Raw genomic sequence first — 19029 nt, 5'->3', positions numbered from 1 at the left:
TCACTTGGAACTTGGCCTAAACCTCTCAGGAAGCTGTCATTCTTCCATACCCCACTTCACCCTCTTCCACCCACCACTAGCAGAGAGATTCGGGAGGGGCTTGGGCCGGCTGAAACCTACAGGAAGCGCATCCCCAGAGACCCGGCTTTCCCAGCCTCTCGTCTCCTCCCATCACAGCCCCACAGTTAAGAAATGTCCTGTCAAGCGCTTTTGGATTTGAGCATTGCTGGATTTTTGCTTGTGTCTTGCTGAGACTTTTGAGTGGGCAGCAGTTCTGAATACCAGCGTTCATAGTCTATTCTCTGATTTCAAGAATGCAAAAACTCTTCTCTCTTTTGGAGTTCTTTTCTTTTCCTTTTTCTCTCTCTTTTTTTTTTTTTTTTTTTTTAGCTTTTAAAGGAAACAATACGTTTGCTAGAAAAACCTCAAAAAAATAATGATTATATACAAAATGGTTATCTGAATGTGGATTCTGTACGGCAGTGAGAGCGACCCAGCTCCGGGGCTCTATTTACGCTTCCTCAGTATCAGGTACATCATGCCGCTGACGAAAGTGCAGGCAAACGCCACCCACGCCAGGATGTAGGAGTAGCCGTAGCTGCCGTCTTTGGTCATGGAATAGAATTGCATATTTTTCTCGTGAATGTCTTCACGCCTGTCTGTATAAATGGAGGCCGCAATCATGACACACAGACCTGTCAGGAAGAAAGGTGAATTTTGAATAAATCATGGACCACAGTGCACCCTGGGTACAAACTTCAGCTTTTACTCTTTCTTTATTATTATTTTGTTGAAGAGACAGGATTTTGTCATGTCACCCAGGCTGGTCTTGAACTCCTGAGTTCAAGCAATCCGCCTGCCTTGGCCTCTCAAAGTGCTGGGATTGCAGATGTGAGCCACGGCGGCCAGCCTTAAGCTCTTATTATTAACAGGTATCTATTTTAGTCTACTGGAAAAATTACAACTGATGTTTTGTGGAAGGATATTGTCACCTACCCTGTAGCTATTTTGCTTCCCATCCTTGCTAACGAAACCCAGTTTTGTTTGGGCAGCCACATCACCAACCCACAGCGTGAACATAATTGGTCTAAGCCAGAGGTCTACAGATGTGCCCCGTAGACAGGAAGCAGTTTAGGTTTTCTATGGGCCATAGTCACACAAGTCCGCCACAGTAGCATGACAACACCCATAGAAGATACAAAAATGAATGATAATGGCGGTGTTACAACAAAATTTTATTTACAAAAACACGTGGCAGGCCAGATTTGACCAATGAGCCATAGTTTGCCAGCCTTCTTCTTGGCAATCTGGTTCCTGTTTACTTGTTACAGCCGATGGGTCAGTACGTGTACCAGTCCTGACCACAGAAAACCTTCAGTGAAAAATATGACTCCCTGGGCCAGGCACTGTGACTCACTCCTGTAATCTCAGCACTTTGCAAGGCCAAGGCAGGTGGATTACCTGAGGTCAGGAGTTCGAGAGCACCCTGGCCAACACGGTGAAACCTCGTCTCTACTAAAAATACAAAAAATTAGCCAGGCGTAGTGGCAGGCGCCTGTAATCCCAGCTACTAGGGAGGCTGAGGCAGGAGAATCGCTTGAACTCAGGAGGTGGAGGTTGCAGTGAGCCAAGATCGCGCCATTGCACTCCAGCCTGGACAACAAGAGCGAAAACTTCCTCTCAAGAAAAAAAAGAAAAACACGACAGCCTGAAAAGAGAGAGATGAGGGAGGGGAAAGCTTTTTTAAGTTGCTCTACTTTCTCTTGCTGACTGCTTTAGATATTGTAGGTGCAGGATGAAATGTCTGGAGTTGCAACAGCCTTTTTGGAGCCATGAAGAGGTCAACACCAACACTAAAGATGACAGAATAGAAGGATGGAATGAATGAGTGGAAGCTTGACGCTGACGCTGCCAAATCAGCTCTAGAAACTTTTCTACCTCCAGAGTACTTTTTACGTAAAAATAGTAACTATCTTTGCGACTGAAGACACAGTTAATTCGATTTTCTCTTACATAAGGCCAAAAGCACCCTAACTGTAATACTTGTGGTCCTTGGCCAGGTGTCTGTAATCCCAGCACTTTGGGAGGTTAAGGCGGGCCGATCACTTGAGCCCAGGAGTTCAAGACCAGCCTGGCCAACAGAGCAAAACCTCATGTCTACTAAAAATACAAAAATTAGCTCAGTGTGATGGTGTACACCTTGTAGTCCCAGCTACTTGGGAGGCTGAGGCACGAGAATCGCCTGAACCCGGAAGGCAGAGGTTGCAGACAGCCACGGTCGCACCACTGCACTCCAGCTGGGGCGACAGAGCAAAACCCTATCTCAAAAAATAAAAAAAGAAATACTTGCTGTCCCAATATTTACAGATATTAGAGCTAAGATGAGGTTAAGTGTTGTGGTTTTCCTTGGGGGACCTATCCCTCTCCTGGCCAGGCAGTTTTGGTGGGACTGTCCTTCAAGATGCCCAGACATTCTCTGGCCAGGGGCCAAGCACGCAATCTCTGCCAATCAGATTCTCACTCCTAGTAACCTGAATCTCAACAGTGACCCCGTTAGGCTTCCTTGATTCTGACGGCATCTCCCTGAAGCCGCTGCCTGTCATTGGCTGGTGCCTGGATCTTCTTTCCAAGACCTGGATTTTCAGCTTTTCCTTTGATTCTTGCAAGCTATCCCCAGAATCCCATCTCTCACATGAGTAAGGGTATCTGTCGCTTGCGTCTGCCTGATATGGCATCTAAACACTCTGCAGTTTGAAGCAGAACAGGGAGGGCCAGGTCTTTGGACCAGAAAATGGCCAAAGAAATTGGGGAGAAGGGGATGCTATGGAAGGAAAACAGGAAGACGTGTCACTTTCATATTAAAATATGGGGGAATTTTCATATATATGAAAATTTATATATAAAATTCCTAAATATATACATTAGGGTAATCAATTTTGACTAAGCGGCTTTACAGATCAACAGACAAACATAGACAATAACGAACATAAACTTCAGAAGCTGGGCGCAGTGGCTGATGCTCGGAATCCCGGCACTTTGCTAGGCTGACGCTGGCGGACTGCCAGACCAGCCTGGGCAACACGGTGAAACTCCATCTCTACGAAAAGTACAGAAATTACCTGGCCTAATGGCGCATGTCTGTAGTCCCGGCTATTTGGGAGGCGGAGGTGGGAGCATTGCTCGAGCCATGGAGGCTGAGGCTACAGTGAGCCAGGATCACACCACCGTACTTCAGCCTGGGCAACAAAGTAACCACCCAAGCCCCCCCACCCCAAGTTAAATGATGGGATTCAATTGCCTTTAATGGGGTCAGGGAGGGTGGGGGTCCACACCTCTAACTGGCAGATACACAGACAGTAAAGGAGGGAGATCAGACACCTCCTCACTACCTTGCCTGGGGTCCTTGGGGAGGTCGCATCCCCCCTTTAGGCCTCATTTGTTCTGGCTCATTGCTCTCCAACGCTTGGCTCAGGGACAGGAGTACAAGTCCCCATGCTCTAACCCAGCAGATTCTGATTCAAGAGGGCAGGCTGAAGCCTTGGGAGTCTGCACTTTAGAAAGGTCCCTGAAAGGGCCGGGCGCGGTGGCTCAAGCCTGTAATCCCAGCACTTTGGGAGGCCGAGACGGGTGGATCATGAGGTCAGGAGATCGAGACCATCCTGGCTAACACGGTGAAACCCCGTCTCTACTAAAAAAATACAAAAAACCAGCCAGGCGAGGTGGCGGGTGCTTGTAGTCCCAGCTACACGGGAGGCTGAGGCAGGAGAATGGCGTAAACCTGGGAGGCAGAACTTGCAGTGAGCTGACATCCGGCTACTGCGCTCCAGCCTGGGCGGCAGAGCCAGACTCCGTCTCAAAAAAAAAAAAAAAAAAGGTCCCTGGAAGGACTGTGGTGGATTTCAGGGGTTCTCAAGATCAAGTGACCATCTGGAGTCTTTTGCACTTGAAAACACTTTTATTCTCTGCCTAGAAGGCATGGTATCCTGCTGTCCAGTGAAAGTGCCCCAAGGGGAGGGGACGCTGAGTGTGACCAACCACCCCACTTTGCCCTGGACTGGGGTTTCCTAAGATGCGGGACTTTCAGTGTTTTTATTTTATGTTGTATTTTATTTTATTTTATAATTTTTTCAAGACAGTCTCACTCTGTCCCTCAGGCTGGAGTGCAGTGGTGCTATGGTTTGGCTGGGCTGGTCCCCACCCAAATCTCACCTTGAACTGTAATAATCCCCACGTGTCAAGGGCAGGGCTGGGTGGAGGTCACTGAATCAAGGGGGCGGTTCCCCCATACTGTTCTCGTGGTAGTAAGTCTCGCGAGATATGTTGGTTTTACAAATGGGAGTTCCCCTGCACACGCTCTCTTTCCCGCCGCCATGTAAGCCCTTTCGTTGTCCCTTGTCTTCCACTACGACTGTGAGGCCTCCCCAGCCATGTGGAACTGTAAGTCCATTAAGCCTCTTTCCTTTACAGATTACCCAGTCTCAGGTATGTCTTTATTAGCAGCGTGAGAATGGACTAATACAAGTGGTACAGCATCCCACAGCTCAAGGCAGCCTTCACCTCTCAGGCTCAAATGATCTCCTACTCCAGACTCCCGAGTAGCTGGGACTATAGGTGTGCTCTGCCATGCTTGGCTAATTTTTTTTTTGTATAGATGAGGTCTCACTATGTTGCCCAGGCTGGTCTTGAACTCCTGGGCTCAAGCAATCCTCCTGCATGGGCCTCCCAAAGTGTTCCTGTACCTGGTCAGGACGTTTAGTTTTAAACCAGAGGATGGTCCCAGGCAAACTAGAACAAGTTGTCACTGCACTGCACTGATGACACGTCTCAGGGTCATCCTGAGGGTATGGGAGGTTTGGACTTGAACCTAGCTGGGGAGGTGGAGGGCTGGAAGGAGGTGGTAGTTAGGGTGATTAGGGCCAAGCAGCCTAAGTTGGCTCTGACACCCGGATTTCTTGCCTTCATCAAGCCACTCATTAACTCCTGATTGGAAAGCACCCTAGAAGGGACTTCTGCATTTTGTCATCAGGAAGCTTGAAATCGTCACTGAGACACAACAAATGATCATGGTGTGGCTTCTGACTTCTGATCTGACTTCAGCCTTGCTAAAATTCCTAAGTAGAAAAAAATGCTCTGAGACCTCTGCTTCCTCCAAGTTTCTCCAGGACTGAGGCTGTGCCTTGTTCATCTCTTGAGCCCCTGCAGCCAGCACAGGCCTGGCGCAGTGTGGGCACATCTGTCACCCACCAGCCTGAAACTTGTGGATGGCTTCCTACCAGCTTAGAACAAAGACCCCAAACCCTTTCTATGGCCTGCAAGACTCCATGGAGCATGGCCCTACCTGTCCTGCTGGTTCATTTCCCACTGCACTCCAGCCCCACTGGGCGGCTCTCCGTCCCTCCCATCACAGGGCTTCTATCATGCTGTTCCCTCTACCCAGGACACTGTTCCCTCCTCTCTGTACTGAGACAGAACACTGTCAACAGCAACTCCTACTCACCCTCCAGATCCTCTGGCTTCACGTCTCCAGGACGCCTTCCCTGGACTCCCAACTCAATCCAAACTCCCGAATATAAAACGTCCCACTGTGGTACAGCATGTGTGCGCGCACACACATACACACACAAACACACACATGCACACAGCACCCCATGGCTGCCAATTTCTCCTTTCCAAATCCTCCCTCCTCCTGGCTTCCCTCCTGGTGGCTGGGAAGGGAGTGCTTATTCCAGGAAGCCCCTTGTTAGGGAAGCCTGTTGATTTACTTACATGCCATTAGCTGCATGATGGAGGTTAGGACAAACCTCTCTCCCTGCTTCAGGCGGAAGAGCTGGAGCACGAAGATGAAGAAGGCGATGCAGCAGAGAATGGTGGAGAGGATCATCGTGGCCTGCACCGCCTGCAGCGTGGAGTACTCTGCGGGAAAAGGGTGGGGGCGCAGGACTGAGGACCTCGGCCAGCCGGCACCGCGGGGTGCACGGTGACTGTGGCAGCTCCAGAGTAGGGGTGACAGGAGGCAAACAGGCAGGGGTTCAGGCTGTCACCTACACGGTCCGAGCACAAGGACAGCCAAGGAGTCTTCCAGACCCCCTGCCCTTCACCTCCAGTGTCCATCTGACCGGACAATCCTCAGCACCCTTATCTGGAAGACGAGGCAAGAACCACCTACTCTGCATTCTTCCCGGTCTGGGTCACAGCTCCCAAATGCTTGGTTCATGAACAGGGGATTCTTTCGAAGTACAAATCCCAGGTTCCAACGTGGTAGATTCTGACTCAAGAAATCAGGATGGGGCCTTGGGGGTCTATATTTTAGAGAGGGATTCTCGTGGACTCGGGGCTCACGGGACCGAGACCTTGTGAAGTGCTCTGTGGACTCCATAGTAGCCTGCAGGTATCAGAGGCTGATCTTCACGGTCACTACTTACAAAGAGGAGGAGAGCTCCTTTCTTTTCAGGGCAGCCTTAACAGAGACTGGGGTGTGAAGGTTTGGGGCTCAGTACAGAGAAATTTCAGTGGAGAAGGGAGGTCTAGGGTGGAGGGTGTCACATGGGGGCAGGTCACAGTGAAGCTATGCGTAGAAAGCTATGTGGCGTAGGGAAGGCGTCCTGCACATGGGTTACAGGCACCTTCGTGGGCCTCAGTTTCCTCTCCTGTAAAATGGGGATATATATATATATATATTTTTTTTTTTTTTTTTTTTTGAGACAGGGTCTCACTCTGACATCCAGGCGGGAGTGCGGTGGCACAACCATAGCTCACTGCAGCCTTGAACTCTTGGGATCAAGTGATCCTCCTGCCTCAGTCTCCTGTGTAGCTGGGACTACAGGCATGTCTGGCTAATTTTTTAAAAAGTTGTGTAGGGATGGAGTCTCGCTATGTTGCTTACGCTGGTCTTGAACTATAAAATGGGGATACTAATAGCTCCTCCCTCATCGGGCTGGGAAGGGAGAGTAAACTCATCTACGTAAGGGGGTTTAGAGGGTGCAGGCAAGGTGGGAGTCCTGTGTAACAGCTGAATGCTGAATGTTAACTACCAGGATGAGGCCAAAAGATAAGGTGAGGGGACAGTGTCCATGCTGCACAGAAAACCTAAGGACACACCTTCCTTTTCTTTTTCTTTTTTTTCCTTCAATTTTGCAGTTTTGCCCAAAAACTCACTGGAGTGAACATAATTTGTAAGTACTTAACAAAACGTCTAGAGCTGTGGATTTAATCCATTCTGGCTACACATTATGGTTACTTCGACAGCATCTAGTCTCTCCCCCAATTCCGTACGGGGAGCGAAAGAAGTCAGATCGGCTCCCCCTCTGTGACACACACCACATGACCCCGTTCCTACGAGGTCCAGGAACAGGTGGAAGTGAGTTATAGTGACAGAAGTCAGAAGTGGTTGCCTTCAGGGCAGAGAGCGGTGGCAACTGTGTGGACGGGGGCCCGAGGAACTTTCTGGAGAGTTGGGAATGTTCTCTGTCCTCTTTTGGATGGTGGTTACATGGGTGTTTATACAATTGTCAAAACCCACCAAACTGAGCCCTTAAGAAGCCTGCACCTTGTTTGTAAATTATAACTCTATTAAAAAACAAAAACGAAAAAAACCCCGCAGGCTCTACTGAGATGAAATAAATCAGAATGTCGGGCATTGAGACCAGGCATGAGAGCTTCATAAAGCCACCGAGGGAATTCCAATGCGGGGCCCAAATGGTGACCCTCTGGCTTAGAGCAGCACTTCCCAAATCTGCCCAATCCCAGGGATCACCTGGGATTGCTTATTAAAAATGCAGATTCTTAGGCCTCTCCCCCTAGAGACTCTGCTACCATTGTCCTGGAGTGGGCACCAGGAATCTGTATTTTCAGCAACAAGTGACCCACGATGGGGCAAATGGGGAAAACATGCCTTTGGGGGAAAGGATGAATTCATGCTCCTAGAACAGGGTTTCTCAAAGCTGGGAGGGGGTGCAGGATGTGCCCGCAAGGCAGTCCCTGAGATGGGTGTGTGTGGAACCCAATGAGGACGGGAAACAACAAAAACTCACTGAATGAGAGGGATGCTCACTTTGCTCAGTTTAAATTCCTCTAAGGGCCGGGTGCAGTGACTCAGCCTGTAATCCCAGCACTTTGGGAGGCAGAGGCAGCTGGATCACCTGAGGTCAGGAGTTTGAGACCAGCCTGGCCAACATGGCAAAACCCTGTCTCTACTAAAAATACAAAAATTAGCTGAGCGTGATGGCAGGCACCTGTAATCCCAGCTACTCAGGAGATTGAGGCAGGAGGACGGCTTGAACCCAGAAGGCGGGGGCTGCAGTGAGCCGAGATGAAGCCACTGCATTCCAACCTGGGTGGCAGAGCAAGACTGTGTCTCAAAAAAATAAATAAATAAAAATAAATAAATAGATTTCTCTAAGGACCTCAAGGAGGAGTTCTTCACCAGCTGCTTTTGCGCTTTAAAAACATCCACTAATATCTGGGTGTTTGGGGTTGTTTTTTAACATGAAAAGGGCCAGAAACAGGCTCAGAGGCCTCAGGAGGGAAGTGTGTCTGGCCAGACTTTCATAATGTCACCGGGCTTTCGATCTAGTATTTTCAGAAAGCTTCCCTTCTTTTATGGCAAGTGAGACTAGTTTATCACTTTCTTTAACATAGACTTATGGTTTGGGAGGCCGAAGCGGGTGAAGCGGGAGAAGTGCTTCAGCTCAGGAGTTCAAGACCAGCATGGGCAACATGGTGAAACCCTGTCTCTTTTTTTTTTTTTTTTTTTTTTTTTGAGACAGAGTCTGGCTCTGTCGCCCAGGCTGGAGTGCGGTGGCCGGATCTCAGCTCACTGCAAGGTCCGCCTCCTGGGTTTACGCCATTCTCCTGCCTCCGCCTCCCAAGTAGCTGGGACTACAGGCGCCCGCCTCGTCGCCCGGCTAGTTTTTTGTATTTTTTTTTTAGTAGAGACGGGGTTTCACCGTATTAGCCAGGATGGTCTCGATCTCCTGACCTTGTGATCCGCCCATCTCGGCCTCCCAAAGTGCTGGGATTACAGGCTTGAGCCACCGTGCCCGGCCACTGTTTTTTGTATTCTTTAGTAGAGACGGGGTTTCACCGTATTAGCCAGGGTGGTCTCGATCTCCTGACCTTGTGATCCGCCCGTCTCGGCCTCCCAAAGTGCTAGGATTACAGGCTTGAGCCACCGCGCCCGGCCTGGTGAAACCCTGTCTCTACAGAAAATACAAAAATTAGCCAGGTGTGGTGGCACACACTCGTAGTCCCAGCTACTTGGGAGGCTGAGGTGGGAGGATCACTGGAACGTGGGGGGCAGAGGTTACAGTGAGCCGTGATTGCACCACTGCACTCCAGCCAGGGTGACAGAGGGAGACCCTGATTCAAAAAATAAAATAAAATAAAATAGATTTATGGGCGAGTGCAGTGGCTCATGCCTACAAATCCCAGCACTTTGGGAGGCCAAGGTGGGAGGATCACTCGAAGCCAGGCATGAAAAACCAGCCTGGGCAACATAGCAAGACCCTGTCTCTACTAAATAAATAAATACAGTAGATTTATGTACAGAAAAGTGGGCTATTTTAAAAGTAAACTTTTTAAAGTAAAAAAAATGGGCAAACTTCAGGAGAGAGAGAGTGAATATTTTCGGTTTTGTGAACCATATGGTCTCTTGTCAAATGTTCTTTTTGTTTTTAGGGGGGTGTGTGCGTGTGTGTGCGCGTGTGTGTGCGTGTGCGTGCGTGTCATGCGTGCGTGTGCGTGCGTGTGTGTGTGCGTGCGTAAGTGCGTGTGCGCGTGCGTGTGTGCGTGTGCGCGCACGTGTGTGCGTGTGTGTGTGCGTGTGCGTGTGTAAACAGCTTTTGAAAATGTAAAAACTGTTCTTAGCTCCCAGGCCAAACAAAAACAGACCTTGGACTGAATTTGGCCAGTGGTTCACCAACCCGTTTTAAAGAAAAATAAGTTAACAATCCCACGTGGAGGATGCGGAAAAGCAGCCACAGGGCACAGCAAGCCCTCCCAGCTGGCCTTGCACACTGGCGACAGCGGGGGCTTGCAGAGCACAGGGAAGGAGGGCTGCTCCCAGGGCCAGAGGTTAGTGTGACAGAATAACAGATGAGATGGAAGGGAGCACTGATGGTGTTCCGTGGTTAAGGGCACCGGCTTTAGCATTGGTCACATCGAGACTGGAATCCTGCCGCCATCATTTGCTCCTGGCTATGTGGCCTTGGGTAACTTAACTGCTCTGTGTCTCAGTTTCCCCATCTTAAAACGGGGCCTATGGTCCCTGCCTGATGGGGCTATTAAATCACCCATGTAAAGGACTTAGACCCATGCCTCACAGTTAAGTAAATGGTGCCTTCTACTGGTATTTTTGCTGCTTTTATGATGAATATAGATATTGTGATTGAGTGTGGTGAGAATCTGGGACCCAGGGAGTAGACTCCTTTGCTCCCTAACAGGATTGTCAGATTTGGCAAACAAACCAAAACAAACACAAAGACAGGAGGCACAGTAAATGAATATCCAATAGACAACCAACAATTTTTAGGCGAGGCATGGTGGCTCGTCCTCCTCCTTTAGGCTGAGACAGGCAGATCTCTTGAGCCCACGAGTTCGAGACCAGCCTGGGCAACATGGTGAAACTCCATCTCTACAAAAATTATAAAAATTAGCTGGGCATGGTGGTGAGTGCCTGTAGTCCCAGCTGTCTGAGAGGCTGAGATGGGAAGATCACTTGAGCCCGGGACGTCAAGGCTGCAGTGAGCTGTGATCACACCACTGCACTCCAGCCTGGGTGACAGAGTGAGACCCTGTCTCAAAAAACAAACAAACAAAAAACTAAACCCTCCCCCCCACCAACAAAACCAAATAATTTTTAGCATAACTATGTCCCATGTTATATTAACATTTGGGCCATAGTCATACTAAAAAAAAGTACTTATTGTTTATCTGAAATCTCCAATTTAACCGAGTATACTGTATTTTATCAGGCAACTGGGATCCCAAAGTATCTATTCCATCGGTTCTATGAAGAAAAACAGAACCATTCACTTCATAATGACAAACAGTGGTCAGCATGTTTTCGAATGGAATTTTCGGTATTTCAAAGTCTTTTCATATATTTTAGCTTATTGAAGAGGTGGGCACAGCAAGGGTCGTTATTACTTCTGTTCTACAGCCGAGGATGTTGAAATTGACCTGCCCAATGCGAGGCTACACAGCTTGTCTAGGAACAGAAGCCAGATCTCAGATTTCTGTTTGCTTGTTTCTGAGACAGGGTCTCATTCTGTCACCCATGGTGGAGTGCAGTGGCGTGATCTCGGCTCAGAAAATGCAACCTCTGCCTCCTGGGTTCAAGCAATTCTCTTGCTTCGGCCTCCTCAGTAGCTAGGATTATAGGCATGCACCACCACGCCCAGCTAATTTTTGTATTTTTAGTAGAGACAGGGTTTTGCCATATTGACCAGGCTGGTCTCAAACTCCCGACCTCAAGTGATCCATCCGCCTCTGCCTCCCAAAGTGCTGCTGGGATTACTGGCATGACCGACTGCGCCCGGCCAGATCTCGGATTTCTTACTGCTGGACGGGGAAAAGGGACTGGAGAGTAAATCATGGTCTCTGAGACCATTCAGAGGCAAGTCTTGGATAAAAAAGAAGGGAAGAGAAAATTCTAGATGAGAGCTGAAGCTGGAGAAAAGATGAGGAAGGGAAACTCGGCTGTGCCAAGAGACAGAGAAGAGAAGGCACGAGGTCCAACTCAGCTGGAGTTGGTCTCCCTCCAGCCTCCGGCTTCTCCACACCCCGGACATCTCCAGCTTGTGCTGTCCTCCGCTCCAGCACACACTGAGCAAACGTGGCCAGGCCCACCGGAGTATGCAGCAAGTGGAGGAGAGGGTGCGGAGTCGGGGAACCCGAAAGCCTCACTCCTGAACGTTCTTTCCTCCCTCAGTGCTTCTCAGTCAGCTTCCTTCATTCACACTCACCTTGAAAGCTGTCACTGATTACTGTACAATTCGTGTTGTTGGTACATATTCTCCAGACATCTGCAAAAAAGTCATCTCCTACCCACCAGGCCTGTAACACAAAATGGAACCAGAGAGAAAGGCTGTCCGTTAATGATACAAACACTGACTCCTAACTAGGCACGAGGCATGGTGGGCCTCTGGGATTCTCAAACTGCAGTGCATTTGAGAATTCCTAGGGAGCTTATTCTAATGCAGACTGACTCAGGAGGTCTGGGGTGGGGCCTGGGATTCTGCATTTCTTTCTTTTTTATTTATTTATTTTTTTTGAGACAGAGTCTTGCTCTGTCGCCCAGGCTGGAAGGCAGTGCCATAGTCTTGGCTCACTGCAGCCTCCATCTCTTGGGCTCGTGCAATCCTCCCACCTCAGCCTCCTGAGTACCTGGGACTACAGGTGCACATCACCATGCCTGACTAATTTTTGTATATTTTGTAGAGCCAGGGTTTACCATGTTGCCAGGCCAGTCTTGAACTTCTCACCTCAGGTGATCCGCCCACCTCAGCCTCCCACAGTGCTGAGATTACAAGCATGAGCCACTGCGCCCAGCCAGGATTCTACATTTCTTTTTTTTTCTTTTTTTGGTTTTTTTTGAGATGGAGTTTCACTCTTGTTGCCCAGGCTGGAGTGCAGTACATGATTTCAGCTCACTGCAGCCTTCCCATACCGGGTTCCAGCGATTCTTTTGCCTCAGCCTCCCGAGTAGCTAGGATTTAGAGGCATGCACCACCACACCTGCCTAATTTTGCATTTTTAGTAGAGACAGGGTTTCGCCATGTTGGTCAGGCTGGTCTCAAACTCCTGACTTCAGGTGATCCAGCTGCCTCGGCCTCCCAAAGTGCTGGAATTACAGGCGTGAGCCACAGCACCCGGCTGGGATTCTACATTTCTAACCGGCTCCAGGTGATGCCCTGCTACTGTCTCCCAAAGGATAAAAGGTGGTCCAGGCCCTCAGAGAGTATGGGAGAAAAGATGAGGCTGAGTTGGTAGAAATATTAGCAGACAGGACTGGGCACGGTGGCTCATGCCTGTAATTTCAGCACTTTGGGAGGCTGAGGTGGGAGGATTGCTTGTGCCCAGGAGTTTGAGACCAGCCAGGGCAACTCATCTCTACAAAAAAATACAAAAAAATTAGTCAGGCGTGGTGGTGCATGACTGTAGTCCCAGCTACTCAGGAGCCGGAGGTGGGAGGATCACTTAAGCCTGGTCAGTAGAGGCGGCAGTGAGCTGTGATCGTAACACTACACTCCAGCCTGGGTGACAGACAGAGACCCTGTCACAAACAAACACTGCAATGGATGGGATGACCAGACAAGATTCTCCTGTCTTCAGCCCAAAGCATTCATTTCCCTCTGTGCTTTAGTGGCTGCTGTCCTTCACCTACTGCCCAAGATGGCCTTCCTTCTACTTTCCAGTTGCCAAGCACAATTCCAAATGCGTAATGAATACCCTCAGACGCACTGATGGACAGAGTCCATCTGCGTCTTCTGAGTATGTGCCACGATAATATACATGCCCTGGGAGTGCTAGATACGATTCACTAAGGCTGATGGTTTCCTGCCCCTAATGTTTGTCTATCCTTTTCACTTAGTCTGGGGCCTTTTCAGGATCCCAAAGGACTAGATGGGAAGAAATAGAAAAAAGATTCTAAAAGAACATTCGGTCCCATTGATTTCACAGTGAGCTCCTGGAATGGTGGGTCCAAATACTATCATCCAGAGTTCCCCAACCCATGGGCCACGGACTGGTACCTGTCTGTGGCCTGTTAGGAACCAGGCCATGCAGTAGGAAGTGAGCAGCCAGTGAAGGAAGCTTCATCTGTATTTACAGCTGCTCCCCATCGCTCACACTACTGCCTGAGCTCTGCCTCCTGTCAGGTCACCAGGGACATTAGATTCTTATAGGAGTGTCAACCTTATTGTGAACGATGCATGCCAGGGATCTAGGCTGCACGCTCCTTATGAGACTCTAATGCCTGATGATCTGTCATTGTCTCCCATCACCCCCAGATGGGACCGTCTAGTCCAGAAAAACAAGCTCAGGGCTCCCACTGATTCCATTATGACGAGTTATATAATTACTCCATTATATAGTACAATGTAATAATAATAAAGTACATAATAAATGTAATGCACTTCAATCATTCTGAAACCATCCCCTTGCAATGCCCCCTCCCCGATCTGCGGAAAAATTGTCTTCCATGAAACCAGTCCCTGGTGCCAAAAAGGTTGGGGACCACTGCTATACTCTATAGCATCAATGCGGTCTCTACCCAGGCCACTCACAGCAGCTGAGCAAGAAGCTCCAGAACCCAAATGCGATGACTGCGCTCATCACCCCTGACAGGCTCTAGGACCAAGAGCCTCTGGAATGGCTCAAATCCTGGCTCTGCTGCTTACTGCACTGTAAACTCTGCCAAGTGCCCAAATGGCCCTGAGACTCAGCTCCTTCACCTGTAACCCAGTGCAAGGAGAGGTTGGTGCCCTACCTGGTACAGTTGGGGTGGAGATCACATGAGATGACATGCATAAAAGGGCTATAGTGATCACTAAGTGACAGATGTCATCATTTATGTTATTATTGTCATGATGATTCAACAGAAGCCGTATATGTACGCAGAGTTGGTGGCCACTCGTATGGTGTACTTTTTGGCTTTCTGAGCAATGTGTCTGCCCTTTAATTATCTCTGCAGTCTAAAATGAGCAAGATGGACGCCAGGTCTTTGGATCGGTGTATAAGCCAGAGAGAAGCTCTGTTAAGAAGCTTCCCTAATGTCACTCCCTGCTTGGGGGGATATTAATCTATGCCAGGAGGTTATTTATCCAATACGTTCCTGCCATATGGCTGCAAGCTGGATACTAAAGGAAAACGTTAAATTTTTCATAGGGGCATAGGTTGAGTCTGGAAAGTTCCATGCATGAGCTCTGCTGGGGAGGACATGGCCGGGTGGGCTAGCAACAGGGGACCCTGGTTGATAAAGAGGTGTCAGGGGTTGGGGGCAGAGGCCACCTGGGATAGGTCACCTGGAGGATCTAGGGCAGTGGTCCTCAACAAAGGGTGATTTTGTTCTCCATGGGACATTTCCCAATGTCTGAAGATATTTTGGATTGTCATAACCAGGGGTGGGGGTGCTACTGCATCTAGCGGGTAAGGCCAGACATATTGCTGAACTTCCTACAATGCACAGGGAGGCTCCCATAACAAAGGATTACACAGCCCAAAATGACAATAGTGGCAAGGTTGAGAACTCTGATCTAGAGGAAAGCTGAAATCACACAACATCCTCAAAGGGCTTCCTAGAGACCAGCTCTATGAAAGAATCACGGATGGGAGGACAATCGTCCCTGCCTGCCAGGACCTGCCCCCAAAACCTGAACCTTCACATTTAGGCCAAGAGTCCTCAGCCCTTGGGTCAGAAGATGGGTGTGCCTTCGCAGGGAGGACAACCCTAAACTATGGTTGAACCTTGGCAGGGTTCTCAACCTGTGATATGGTTTGGCTGTGTCCCCACCCAAATCTTGAATTGTAATTCCCATAATTCCCCCATGTCATGGCAGGGACCCAGTGGGAGGTAACTGAATCATGGGGCGAGTTTTTCCCGTACTGTTCTCGTGGTAGTGAATGGGACTCATGAGATCTGATGGATTTATAAAGGGCAGTTGCCCCGCACACACTCTCTTGCCTGTCGCCATGTAAGACGTGTCTTTGCTCCTCCTTTGCCTTCTGCAGAGGCTTCCCCAGACATGTGGAATTGTGAGTCCATTAGACCTTGTTGTCTTTATAAATTACCCAGTCTCTGGTATGCCTTTATTAGCAGCATGAGAACAGACCAATATAACCCACTTCTATTGACTCCAGGACCCGGGGTTCTGAGCGAGTGGAAGGAAATGAAACTTACATTGTCGATGGTGGCAATGAACAGCAAGGCTGCAGAGGTGATGTGGAAGGCGATGATGAAAGCAAGAAGCACCAACATTTTCACAGGGCAGGGCAAGGCGAGGGGTCACGTTTAAAGCCCAGAGTGGGATGTGCTGAAGGGGTTAAGAAAGAGAAATTCAAAATCTGTCAACGACAAAACAAAATTACAATAAAAAATAAGCACCTTTTAGCTGGGTGTGGTGGCTCATGCCTACAATCCTAGAACTTTGGGAGAAGGCAGGAAGATAGCTTGAGCCCAGGCGATTGAGACCAGCTGGGGAAACATAGTAGCCACTGTCTCTAAAAACAATAAAAGAAAATTAGCTGGGCCTGATAGTCATACCTGCAGGCCCAGCTACTTAGGAGGCTGAGGCAGGAAGATTGCTTGCGCCTAGGAGGCTGAGGACGCAGTGGGCCATAATTGCACCACTGCACTCCAGCCTGGGCAACAAAGCAAGGCTCTGTCTCTTAAAAAGAAAAGGCAACATTTCATGGGGTCTTGGAAAAGCAAAAACAGTGCTCCCCATCTTTACTCGCCTGGAGACTTTACTGGACAAAAGTCTGGCATGAGAGGGGCTGTCTGCTGTTGCATTCACATGCCAAATATTCCTTGTGGAGGAGGAGGGTGAGGACTCATTAGAATCCCTAATGCAGAAAAGCATCACGCCTCTTCGGCACGAAGGAGTGGCTCTGTATGTGGTAAGATGCTGTTCCTGATTCCCCACGCCCAGAAGCTCATTGAGGATTCCTGATCAGAGCGCCTGCTTCATAATAAAGAAAAAGTGATCACAATACATAAATATTTCCTAATGATCTGACCATTTATAAAATTAATACCCAGCTGGGCATGGTGGCTTATGCCTGTAATCTCACCACTTTCGGAGGCCAAGGCAAGAGGATGTTAATTAAGTCCAGGAGTTTGAGACCAACTCGGGCAACAGAGCAAAACTCCATCTCTACAAAACATTTGAAAAACTAGCCTAGTGTTGTGGCATGTGCCTGTGGTCCCAGCTACTTGGTAAACTAAGGCAGAAGGATTGCTTGAGCCCAGGGGGTGCAATAAACCATGATCTCACAACTGCACGCTAGCCTAGGTGACACAGCAAGACCCCATCTCAAAAAAATAAAAATAGGCCAGGTGTGGTGGCTCACGCCTGTAATCCCAGCACTTTGGGAGGCTGAGACGGGTGGATCACGAGGTCAGGAGATCGAGACCATCCTGGCTAACACGCTGAAACCCCGTCTCTACTAAAAAACACAAAAAACTAGCCGGGCGTGATGGCAGGTGCCTGTAGTCCCAGCTACTCAGGAGGCTGAGGCAGGAGAATGGCATAAACCCGGGAGGCAGGGCTTGCAGTGAGCTGAGATCTGGCCACTGCACTCCAGCCTGGGTGACAGAGCGAGACTCCATCTCAAAAAAAAAAAAAATTAAATTAAAAATAAAATAAATACTCACTCAGAAACTATTCTTCTTAATATATATTCCCATTTCAACAACACTGGACCCCAGAAAAATACAACATGTGGCAGACAGCTGCCATTTAATTTTTCCCTCTCTGATCACACAGGAAGATGACATTTCCTGGACTCCCTTGCAGCTAGGGGGGGAACTCGTGGCTAATAGGCCAGAACTACATGGCATGGCCATTTCCAGGCTGATGAAGAGGAGAGCAGGTACTCATGACTAATTCTAACCAATGGGCCAGAATTGCATGACATGGCCATTTTCAGGCTGATGCAGAGGAGAGCAGGTATGAGTTTTCCACGTTCCCTCTCCCTAAGGAAGTAGCTGGGGATGGTGCACCCATAGTAGGTTGAAACCTCACATCTTGGACAGATACCATGATTGGGGAATTAATAAGCCTTTGAATGTTAAACCACTGAGATTTCAGGGTAATGCTTTACTTTGGCAGGACAGTTTGAATGATATACAAACGAAGCAACTGCAAAGTGAAACTGCAAGTCTTACAACAGAACTACAGTTGTCCAAAGTTGATGAAAATGTCACGGGAGATCAGATGAAAATCCACTGAGGGCATGAATACCTGAGGACTTGTCTGAGCTGGACAAGTTCCCAATAAATGAGGAAAAAGCATTCAAAAGAATGCTTTAACTATCAAACAATTAAAAGTCACATTGGGGAAAATTGATAAAATCTTTGAGTATATTATAACCATCATCTTGGTCAACAAAACTCAAATGTCAAGAGAAGATGTCACATCAAATGATCTAGCTGCAAGATGCAACCTCCTAATATCAACATTGGTTCATTCTTCTTTTATTCCAATAATTTGTGACCAGACAGTTACTAAATTTTTTGGAAAAAAATTAATTTGTAGTTTCATGTTTTGAAGTACAGTGCAAATCAGACCTTCTGTTCACTGGGATGAAACTGTAGCCCCAGTTTTAAATGGATTAATGCACACCCACACACACGCTCTCTCTCTCTCTTTTTCTGCACCACTTGAGAGTAAGCTGCCTAAACCATATAACTAAGTGCTTTAGTGTGTGTTTCTGAAAAACAAGGACATTTTCTTTCTTTTCTTTTTTTCTTTCCTTTTTTTTTGAGACAGAGTCTCACTCTGTCGCCCAGGCTGAAGTACAGTGGCGCGATCTCCGCTCACTGCAACTTCTGCCTCCCAGGTTCAAGTGAGTCTCCTGCCTCAGCCTCCTGAGTAGCCATCCATATTGTGGCATGTGTGGGAAGGTATTTTGAGATATTGTAAAGATCCTATCTCTCATGAAACTTTCACTCTGAGTTTAAGCATTCGCTGATATTTCTGAAATAGGACTTTTTTTGTTTTGTTTTTGAGACACAGTCTTGCTCTGTTGCCCAGGCTGGAGTGCAGTGGCACAATCTTGACTCACTGCAACCTCTGCCTCCCGGGTTCAAGTGATGCTCCTGCTTCAGCCTCCTCAGCAGCTGGGACTACAGGCACATGCCACTACACCCGGCTAATTTTTGTATTTTAGTAGAGATGGAGTTTCACCACGTTGGCCAGGCTGGTCTCGAACCCATCACCTCAGGTGATCTGCCCGCCTCGGTCTCCCAAAGCGCTGGGATTACAGACGTCAACCACCATCCCCAGCCCGAAATAGGATCATTTTAAA

The 19029-nt window shown here is 48.5% G+C and overlaps 1 protein-coding gene across 4 annotated transcripts in view; it reads right to left on the bottom strand.

The window, feature by feature from the left end:
• Nucleotides 1–349: 349 nt before the first annotated feature.
• Nucleotides 350–19029, bottom strand: part of EMP2 (epithelial membrane protein 2) — a 49494-nt gene continuing 30814 nt past the window's right edge. For 2 of the 4 annotated variants that reach the window (XM_033235771.1, XM_033235774.1), the window contains exons 2-5: nucleotides 15899–16031; nucleotides 11964–12054; nucleotides 5767–5913; nucleotides 350–695 (exon numbers count right to left, since the gene is read on the bottom strand). In XM_033235771.1, the coding sequence (XP_033091662.1) occupies nucleotides 508–695; nucleotides 5767–5913; nucleotides 11964–12054; nucleotides 15899–15976 (504 nt within the window). In that variant the 5' untranslated portion in view covers nucleotides 15977–16031 and the 3' untranslated portion in view covers nucleotides 350–507. Of the gene's footprint in view, nucleotides 696–5766; nucleotides 5914–11963; nucleotides 12055–15898; nucleotides 16032–16455; nucleotides 16683–19029 lie in introns of all 4 variants that reach the window. The other 2 variants (XM_033235772.1, XM_033235773.1) reach the window with 2 other exon arrangements.

This window comes from Trachypithecus francoisi, unplaced genomic scaffold (assembly GCF_009764315.1).
Source record: "Trachypithecus francoisi isolate TF-2019V2 unplaced genomic scaffold, Tfra_2.0 Lachesis_group15, whole genome shotgun sequence".
In the NCBI taxonomy this organism is placed as follows: domain Eukaryota; kingdom Metazoa; phylum Chordata; class Mammalia; order Primates; family Cercopithecidae; genus Trachypithecus; species Trachypithecus francoisi.
Note: the sequence above shows the minus strand (reverse complement) of the source record. Positions and strands in the feature narration are given on the sequence as shown.